We start from the raw sequence: 10,096 nt of genomic DNA, 5'->3' as shown, positions 1-10,096 counted from the left end.
CATTAATTTTGTATCCTGCTACTTTACCAAATTCATTGATTAGCTCTAGTAGTTTTCTGGTAGCATCTTTAGGATTCTCTATGTATAGTATCATGTCATCTGCAAACAGTGACAGCTTTACTTCTTCTTTATCAACTCTTGAATACACTACTGACACATGGTTTTGGTTTGTTTTTTCTTTTTGATCCACAAAGTTAAGAATTAGACTCCCTTTCATCATGGGATGTTTAGTAGGTGGCTAGCAACTAGTTTCTGCATGTTACTGTGTTTTAGCTGTCTCTGTGGCAGTATATTTTCTTTCTGGTGATGAACGTTTTGACAGAGAAGGATAATTTATCCTTTTAGTTACTTACAGGTATTACTGTTTACATTTGGAAAATTAGTCGATAAGTTTACTGGTTGGAGAGCTGGCTCTCAGGCCTGTAATTAGAATGGTGAATGTTAACCAAGACAAAGAACAGAAGTTTGCTAAGCATTTTGTAGTGACCTTGTATTTCAGTCATACTCAATGATGCATGGGGTCAGACTTATTCAGAGTCTGAGCCCATATTTTATTTAAGGCACTTAAAAAGTAAGAAACTCTCAATTGTCAGTGAAAGCTTTACTGCAAACCATTAATCTTTATTGATTCATCTCCTCTCTTAGGTTTGAAGGAGAAGATAGTGAGGAGCTTCGAAGTCTCCCCAGATGGGTCCTTTTTGCTTATAAATGGTGTTGCTGGATATTTTCACTTGCTGTCAATGAAGGTGAACCATTATTAGCTGTTGCATGTTCTTCTAGGGTAAGACATTAGTGTAGGGATGGTCTTGAACCATAACTCATGGTGTCCTTAAATCTGCATCTCAAGTAGAGGAACATATTGAGACTTGGGGAGAAGTTGTGGGCAGTTCGGGAAGAATTTTTTTTTTTGAGGTTAGGGAAAAACAAAGTTGAGTAGGTGCTACAAAATAGAGAACTAGATTGCTTTTATTCTGCACAGTGTGATTCTTCTTTGCAGCACCTAACAATTTGATAAATAATATTTATTGTTCTTCCAGACTAAAGAGCTAATTGGTAGTATGAAAATTAATGGAAGGATTGCAGCATCCACATTCTCTTCAGATAGTAAGAAAGTATATGCATCTTCGGGTAAGTTGAGTTAATGACAAGATGATCCGAAGCTTCTTTGAAGCTTTGGGTGTGTTTAAATATCAACTTTAACCAAAACTGGGTTTGATTTTAGACTTTTTTGTGTTAATAAGAAAATCATTTTTATTTTTACAATTCATTTTTCATTGCTGTTTGCCTTCTCATTTACTAACTAGTAATGGTGAAGGGCTAACCACTTATCATGCACTGTTTGGGGAAAAGATGGGAAGAAAATGCATTTTAATTAATTAATTAATTAATTAATTAATTAATTTTTGACTATGTTGGGTCTTCGTTTGCCGCGCGGGCTTTCTCTAGTTGGGGCGAGCGGGGGCTGCTCTTTGTTGCGGTGCGTGGGCTTCTCACTGCAGTGGCTTCTCTTGTTGCAGAGCACGGGCTCTAGGTGCGTGGGCTTCAGTAGTTGTGGCATGCGAGCTCAGTAGTTGTGGCTCGCGGGCTCTAGAGCACAGGCTCAGTAGTTTTTGGTGCATGGGCTTAGTTGCTCCGCGGCATGTGGGATCCTCCCGGACCAGGGATCAGACCTGTGTCTCCTGCGTTGGCAGGCGGATTCTTAACCACTGTGCCACCAGGGAAGTCCCCAGAAAATGCATTTTAGAAGATGATTTATTCTGAGACTTTCTTACTTTCTTTTTGAAAGTTACTTAGAATCATCACTTCTTTTCTTTTTGCCTCTTTTGACTTGGATAATGTTTGGAGTTTTATTCATTATTGACTGAAAACAATTCTGATCTCATCCTGATATTTCTGTAGTACTACCAACCAACGCTTTATCATTCCTGACAGTCTCTAATCTTGTGCTTTTCTGCTGGCCTTTCTGACTGTCCTGTACGCCTTTTCATAAAGGATCTTGGGGACCATCACAAGCTCAGCGTAGCTCATGCTGTTTGGTAGTGGGAGGCATTAGAGTGGTCCTGCCAGTGAGTAGTATTCTTCAATCTATTCAAAAACTTTTTTTAAAAAAAGGATTAAGTTTAGCATTAACTTTAATTTTTGTTTTGGTTTTGGCCCAGAATCACACTTTCACAAGGTTGAGTTACTTACATTTGTATGTTTTTAATCCAATAATATAAGAATGTCAGCAGCATATATAGTCCCTATTAATTAATATGCTAGGTTTTATGAGCGGTAAGGAATAAATATTGGTTCAGAGAAATAATGTTCCTAATGAAATGGCCCTTGGATCCTGGGAGAGTCAGAGTTGGGGAGAAGAGTTGAAGGGTCAGCACAGGTACTGAGATTTGGTTATATGAATTGGATATAGATGTTAAATATTTACAAATTAGGTTAGTACCATGGAGGTCTAATTTACCGTAAGAAGAAAGGTCCTAAAATCAGAGAAGGAGTAATCAAAAGTTGAGCCTTGGTAAGTTAGGGGTTACCTATATTTTGATTGGTGTTCTCCCCCCTCCCCTTCTTCCTTTCCTTCTTCTGTAAGGAGTGATTTATGTGATTGGCATCATATTGTTCATATTTATCGTTTTATATATATAAAGAATATTTTGATAGGAGTGTTGAAGAAAGAATTTACCTTTTATCTTTTTTTTTTTTTTTTTTTTTTGCGGTACCCGGGCCTCTCACTGTTGTGGCCTCTCCCGTTGCGGAGCACAGGCTCCGGACGCGCAGGCTCATCCGCGGCATGTGGGATCTTCCCGGACCGGGGCACGAACCCGCGTCCCCCGCATCGGCAGGCGGACTCCCAACCACTGCGCCACCAGGGAAGCCCAGTGGGGGACGTTTAAGGGGTGAGAGGCAAGTGCTCACGGGCCTAGCTGCTCCGCGGCATGTGGAATCTTCCTGGACCGGGGCACGACCCCGTGTCCCCTGCATCAGCAGGCGGACTCTCAACCACTGTGCCACCAGGGAAGCCCCTACCTTTTATCTTTTCAGCTGAACCATTTTTTTCATTTTGTTTTCTCTTGGATTAATTACTGCTTCTTAAGTCAACATCAACTTATGACCATCTAATACACTTGCTTTCTAGATGGTCTTCCTGCCCTTAATCCCTTCCATTCCCATTTTAGTCTGTTGCTAGCTAGGCTGATCTTTAAACCCCTTCCTTTATTGTACCATTACCCTACAGACAGACGTAAAGTTTTTAAAATTTGAGCCTATTAAATTTTTTCTAAATACATATTTTACTTCTACCTAACCTAAACCCTTATGCCAGCCTGGGAAATTTTGTTTCTTAATGAAATAGTTGAAACAGTGAGATTCATTGAATTAAGGGTGAACGTTAGAGCAATATCCACAGAAAAGAAAGAGATGAAATACATGAGTGAGGAGCCACCTTTGAGATGGGTAAGGGTCATTATACACATCTATAATGGATGTGAGGAAGGGGGTGATCATCAATATTGAGTGTATAGGAGAGACAAAAAAGGACTGATTTTGGCAATTAGATGGCCATTTCTATCATGAAAATATTTGTGTTCTCATCAGATTTAATATCCTTTATCTTTCACACATTCTACCTTCTCTAATCTAGTTGTGCTCATTACAATAAATTATCCATACCTCCTTAATTAAATTATAAATTCCTTTTGTTCTGGATCAGTTCATTCTTCATTTCCTCCTCTGTCGTCAACTTCATCATCAGTTTGGTATCTAAATCACCTAGCCTTACATGTTAGGTACGGTGATACCGCTTGATAGATGTTGGAAAACCTTTGCTGGTGGGTTTTTTGTTTTTTTCAGATTTTGCACCAATAATTTATCTGAGTGAAATGTAGAAACTTTTTCTGAAAGTTCAACTCAAGCCAGGAGTTTGTGATTTTCACTCTAAACCTAAAGATATTGTTTATTAATGACTAATGAGGATGTAGTTTTCTATATATGGAAATGTATACAAGAAACATTTTTAGGCCAGTTTTCTAGACCTAGGACAATTATAGTATATAGTAGGTCTTTATTTGTAGTATCTTGTACTATTAAAGAGGGACTAAGATTGGTCAGTTCACTTGCCTTTCAAGTTTAAAACAAAATTAACCAAATCCATTTTTTGGCTGTTTCATTCAGGGGATGGAGACGTTTATGTTTGGGATGTGAACTCTAGGAAGTGCCTTAACAGATTTGTTGATGAAGGCAGTTTATATGGATTAAGCATTGCCACATCTAGGAATGGACAGTATGTGGCTTGTGGGTAAGTAAACTGAGGTTCTGGTAACCTTTAATCACCTTTTGCTAATGAGAAAATATTAAAGAATTGAGGGGCTTCCCTGGTGGCGCAGTGGTTAAGAATCCACCTGCCAATGCAGGGGACGTGGGTTCAAGCCCTGGTCCGGGAAGATCCACATGCTGCGGAGCAACTAAGCCCATGTGCCACAACTACTGAGCCTGTGCTCTAGAGCCCACGAGCCACAACTACTGAAGCGCGTGCGCCTAGAGCCCCTGCTCCTCAACAAGAGAAGCCACCACAAGGAGAAGCCCCTTGCACCGCAACGAAGAGTAGCCTCCGCTTGCCGCAGCCAGAGAAAGCCTGTGCGCAGCAACGAAGACCCAACGTAGCCAAAAATAACATAAATAAATTTATAAAAAGGAAGAAAACAAAGGAATTAGATATACTAAATGGTGCCTAGTAGTTCTGTTTATAAACTAGTAATATGAAATTAATAAACCCAGGTCTTACATTTTATTGTCTTAATAATATTTGTTAATATTTGTGTTTAGTAATATTAACGGCAGTTTTTCAGCTCTTTAGCAAAGAAAATACTGGACTACCTTATTATGTTATGGTATGTTTTCTTATATTTGAAATATTTGTTTGATTTAAGTCTTAAAGATACTTAAAGCATTTTTGCCTTTAGCTAGCTAGTGGTATGAACCAAAAATATGTTTTTTGGGAACACTGTTAGTATTATAGAGACTTTGAAAATATTATCTAGAACATGTTATTGTGTCATTGCTGAAAAAAATGGTTATTACACTGGGGAAAAGATGGCTTTATTGTCCTACTTGATTTTAAAGATGCAGGGTGGGAGGAGGGGGTATTGGATACTTACCTGTAATTCTAAACGATTTTACCTACCAAATCACTAATCAGCACCTGTAATTTTAGAACTTCCAGAGGTCAATCTTTATGACTTTCTTAGACTAAACACAATTGATCCATAAAGAGATTTCAAATTCTTCCTTGGTGGGAGGTCCAGTGGGTCTTGTTGTCATAGCATACTCACCACTTTTTCTTCACTTCACTACCTCCTTCAAAGGTTAAAATTGGGGAAACTGCTTATAAATATCCCTACCACCATTTGGAAATTGGTCAGCAGCTAGCTACCTTGGGGCCTGGGAAGAAAGGAAAGTGGAACCGGGCTGTGGAGCTTGGAGGCCAGGCTAACATCACGTGGGTCTGCCATAGGCAGTAGGGCAGCCTGAGCCCAGCGTTGCTAGAGCACTGTGCACTGTGGCAGCAGTTCATGATTAGCGGGTCTTCTGAGACTAAAGCTCCTTTAGAATGAAGACTGGTATTTAAATTTATAATTTTAAGCAGACCTGCTTTTGCCTTTATGTGGGAAAGAATAACTGCACAAACATAACCTTCACTCAGATCTGTGAAGTTAATCTCTTTCTGGTCCTTGCCTCTCTTTTTTGTATCACTTTTTATTAATCCCCTTTGAAGGGCCCAAAGAGGAAAGAATCTAATATTAGTCGTTTAAACTCATTTGATTTTAATTGCCTTTCAGTGTAATTGAATTCTGATGTGCTTGGTCAAAGACGATTATTAGGTTTTTATTGTTAAACCTGGAAAGAAAGGCCTTAACCCTTGTTAGAGGAATTTCCCATGTTATCAGACAGGTGGGGAAGAGTTGGTGGTGGAATCAGGGCAGAGGTAGGAGAAACTGAACTCACTTGACTGGTTGGCTGGCTGCTCCTTCCCTTCCTCCCACCTCCCTCTCTTTCCCCTCTCCATGTACTGGTGTGAAATTTCTCTATCCTGGACTTTGCTGCTGGGAATTAACTCCTCCCTTCATCTCAAAATTCGTCTGATAGTGTCTATTAACTCTTCTCAGTGTCCTGGCATAAAGTGGATGCTTTTGATTTACAGCTTTGCTCTGATAAGGAAATAGGGAAACTAAGTATGTTGTAAATAGAGAGGTCTTTTAGTTTACAGTATTTTTTTTATGGCTTTGGTTAATATAAGGATTGCTGCATATTTTTAGAAAGTTTTCACATTAATTTGTACATCAGTGTTAGGACATACTTGGGAAATCATTAGGGACTAACCCTTCCTTATAGGTTGGGCGGGCTGATGCTCTGAAGCGTTCTGTAAGACACAACTGAAATCATTGATAAAGAGGGGTCTTGAAGCCTGCAGTCTTACTTTTCCAGGTGCAGTGCCCTTCTCGCTCTAGTGGGTAGAATCTTAGTTAACTTGTACCTTTGCTGCATCTTCTGTATATGCAGTAGTGTGTTTTGTGACTTCCTATCTAGTCTAGAAGTCAGTCAGTTAAAAAAAAAAAAAAAAAAAGAAATATTTGAATGCTGGCTGTGTATTACAAAGCACTGTATGTTGAAGAATGGGAACTTGAGACCTGGCATATTCTCTCCTTTGCATGTGACAGCTCTTTGAATACATAGACTTCAGAAGATAGATCATTAAATTCAGGTGGCCCCATAGGGTGACTTGGAGAATCCCCTTGGTCTTGTTGCTGTTGCTTTATTTTCTCTGCTTTACAGTGAAAAAGTTAGGAGCGTCTTGTGCTGCAGTCATGGAACATCACTGGCTTGGGCTCCTGCCTTGACTGGAGGTGTGCAACCTGTAAACCACTTCGGGCTCCTTGTATTTTGAGAACTGTTGGTCAAAGCCATAAAAATACCTGTTTTTATATTTTCTCATCAAAGTTCTATCAGGTGGTTAGATACTTGTTGACTTTAGTCTTTATTACCTTCTTAAAAATACACAAATTAAGATTGTCTTTTTACTAGTTTCCATCTAAATAGTCTCAAACTGTGCTCTGAATAATAATTACAATAAAAAGATTTATAATATTAATAGCAAATTTTTTCAGCACTTAGTATCTGCCAAGCATTGTTTTTCATATATAGCTGTATATGTGTATTGTGTGTGTGTGTGTGTGTGTGTATATATATGTATAAGCTACGTATGTATGTGTGTATGTAAATATATAGAGAGATATTTTTTCATATATAATCTAATTTAATTCTCATTTCCTACTCTATGATATTGGTACTATGATCCCTGCTTTACAGGTGGGGAAGCTGAGGTGCTGTGAGTTAAGTAACTTGGTTAGGGTCAGACAGTAAGTGGCAGACCCAAGATTACCAATAGTCTGGCTCCAAAGCCTGAGCTTTTAACCTTAAAAAATTTTTTTTGTTTGTTTGTTTTCTTTTTAAAAATTTTATTGAAGTACAGTTGATCTACAATGGTTTGTTAATTTCTGCTGTACAGTAAAGTGACTCAGTTATACATATATATTCTTTTTCATATTCTTTTCCATTATGGTTTATCCCAGGATATTGACTATAGCTCCCTTTGCTATGCAGTAGGACCTTGTTGTTTATCCATCCTATATCTAATAGATTGCCTCTGCTAATCCTACACTCCCACCCCTCCCCAACACCCCCAACCACAGGTCTGTTCTCTATGTCTGTGAGTCTGTTTCTGTTTTGTAGATAAGTTCATTTGTGTCGTATTTTAGATTCCACATATATAAGTCGTATAATACGGTATTTGTCTTTCTCTTTCTGACTTACTTTACTTAATATGATAATCTCTGGGTCCATCCATGTTGCTCAAATGGCATTATATTATTCTTTTTTATGGCTGAGTAATACTTCATTGAATATAAATATATACCACATCCTTATCCATTCATCTGTCGACGGGCATTTAGGTTGCTTCTGTGTCTTGGTTATTGTACATAGAGCCGCTCATAGCATAGGGGTGCATGTATCTTTTTGAATTATAGTTTTGTCTGGATTGTTTTATTTTATTGAAGTATAGTTGATGTGCAATAGTATGTAAGTTACAGATGTACAGTATAGTGATTCACAGTTTTAAAGTTTATACTCTATTTATAGTAATCAGAATATCGGCGATATTTCCTGTGTTGTACAATATATCCTTGTAGCTTATTTTATACATAATAGTTTGTACCTCTTAAACCCCTACCCCTATATTGCCCCTACCCGCTTCCCTCACCCTACTGGTAACTACTAGTTTGTTCTCTATATCTGTCTGTTTCTTTTTTGTTACATTTACGAGTTTGTTGTATTTTTTAGATTCCACATATAAGTGTCATACAGTATTTGTCTCTCTCTGACTTATTTCACTTAGCTTAGTGTCCTCCAAGTCCATCCAAGTTGTTGTTGCAAGTGGCAACATTTCATTGTTTTTTATGGTTGAGTTCTACTGCCTTTGTAAAGGTACATCTCTGTGTGTTGATGTGTTTAAATATAAAATGGTACGATCACTAGGAGTTTTGCAAGTTATGGAGTCTTACAAGAAATAAAGAACATTTAGTCCAGTTTGTTTTGAGAATGAATCCTTTTGTGCCATGTATATAATCCCTTTGGAAAATCAGCTTCAGACATTCTGTGCTTCAGCTTTTTATATAGCTTTATCTTTTATCTTTAAAAATGTCTAAATATACCTTGGATTGCGGTTTTTTCCTACTTAAATCTGGGTTTTAAACCCTTAGCTTAAAACTTTGCTTCAGGATTTTTGTGCTTTCAGTAATCTACCTGGATTGGGAGAATGTGGAAACCAGTCTTCTGTAACTTAAAGCTAACAAAAAGTTTCTCTTTCTAAGATATTTTCAGTATTAGTTTATTCTGATGATGATTGTCTCTTTTCTGTTATCTTTCCATTTGTTTGTATATCTGTTTTTAAATTCTTGCTGTTGTCTTAGTCTAATTCTGCACGTCCATCACAGTAACTTCTAGCCACATGTGCTATTTAATTTTAAATTAATTAAAGTAAAAAAAAATCTAGTTCCTTGATGACACTGGCCACATTTTATGTATTCAGTAGCTACATGTGTCTAGTGGCTATCATATTGAGCAGCACAGCTATAGAGTATTTCCATAATCACAGAAAGGTATACTGAGTAGTGCCAGTCTAATCCAGTCATTTTATTGATAAGGAAACTGAGGTCTAAGTTAGGTAATTTAAGTGTTGTTACTCATCAGACTAGTTACTGGCAGAGCTGGATCTGGAACTAATGTTGTCTAGTTTCCAGTTATGTGTTCTTTCCACACTGCCACCCCCAAGTATTTTTGATTTTATTTTAAAAGAATACTGAATAATTCAGGGCTATAGAAAAGTATGAAATTTGTTATGATTTAGGGCCTGGAATTAATAGTTCTTTAATTTTAGTGCTCTCATTGAACATATAAAATGGGTTTCATTTTGCTTCATCTAGAGATTGTTCAGGACATGTATGCAAGGAAAACCTGTTTTATTCAGGGATACGTTTTTGCTTCAGTTTCCTCATTCGTAAAAACATTTATTGAGCATTGAGTTGGGGACTGTGAGATAGAACTATGCATCATCACCTCATAGTTTATGATCTTATGTGAGGACATGCATACATGTATCTCTGTTTACAAGGCAAGACGTCTTAAGGGCTGCAGTTGAGATACAGTGTTTTAATTTTAAGAATGTTAGGAATGGTGAAGGCTGTTATTGTTGAACGGCTGTCTGGAAAAGGTTTTGGGGGATATTGGCACTTGAGCTGGCCATTTTGAGGGCCAGATGGAGTTCAGAGAAAGGCATTGCACATAGTGGAAAGGATGAGAACATTCAGGTTTGTGTTCTGAGAGAAGTCTGGATGGGATGACTCTTAAGGGGGGGTTAGGCTACAAAGGTAAGCAGTCAGGGGATAATTTGTAGAAAGGTCTTTTATGCTGTGTCGAAGAATATGGACATTATATTAAGTGGAAAGAGAAACTGTTAAGGTTTGGTTTGTTTTTTGTTGTTGTTGTTGTT

At 37.8% G+C, this 10,096-nt stretch overlaps 1 protein-coding gene across 2 annotated transcripts in view; it reads left to right on the top strand.

Moving 5' to 3' along the window:
- Positions 1–10,096, top strand: part of UTP18 (UTP18 small subunit processome component) — a 40,778-nt gene that overhangs the window by 19,954 nt on the left and 10,728 nt on the right. For both annotated transcript variants that reach the window (XM_028499717.2, XM_007116555.4), the window contains exons 8-10: positions 646–746; positions 1,038–1,128; positions 4,165–4,288. In XM_028499717.2, coding sequence (XP_028355518.1) covers positions 646–746; positions 1,038–1,128; positions 4,165–4,288 — 316 coding nt within the window. The remainder of the gene's footprint in view (positions 1–645; positions 747–1,037; positions 1,129–4,164; positions 4,289–10,096) is intronic.

The sequence above is a fragment of the Physeter macrocephalus genome, chromosome 14, assembly GCF_002837175.3.
Source record: "Physeter macrocephalus isolate SW-GA chromosome 14, ASM283717v5, whole genome shotgun sequence".
Taxonomy (NCBI): domain Eukaryota; kingdom Metazoa; phylum Chordata; class Mammalia; order Artiodactyla; family Physeteridae; genus Physeter; species Physeter macrocephalus.
Note: the sequence above shows the minus strand (reverse complement) of the source record. Positions and strands in the feature narration are given on the sequence as shown.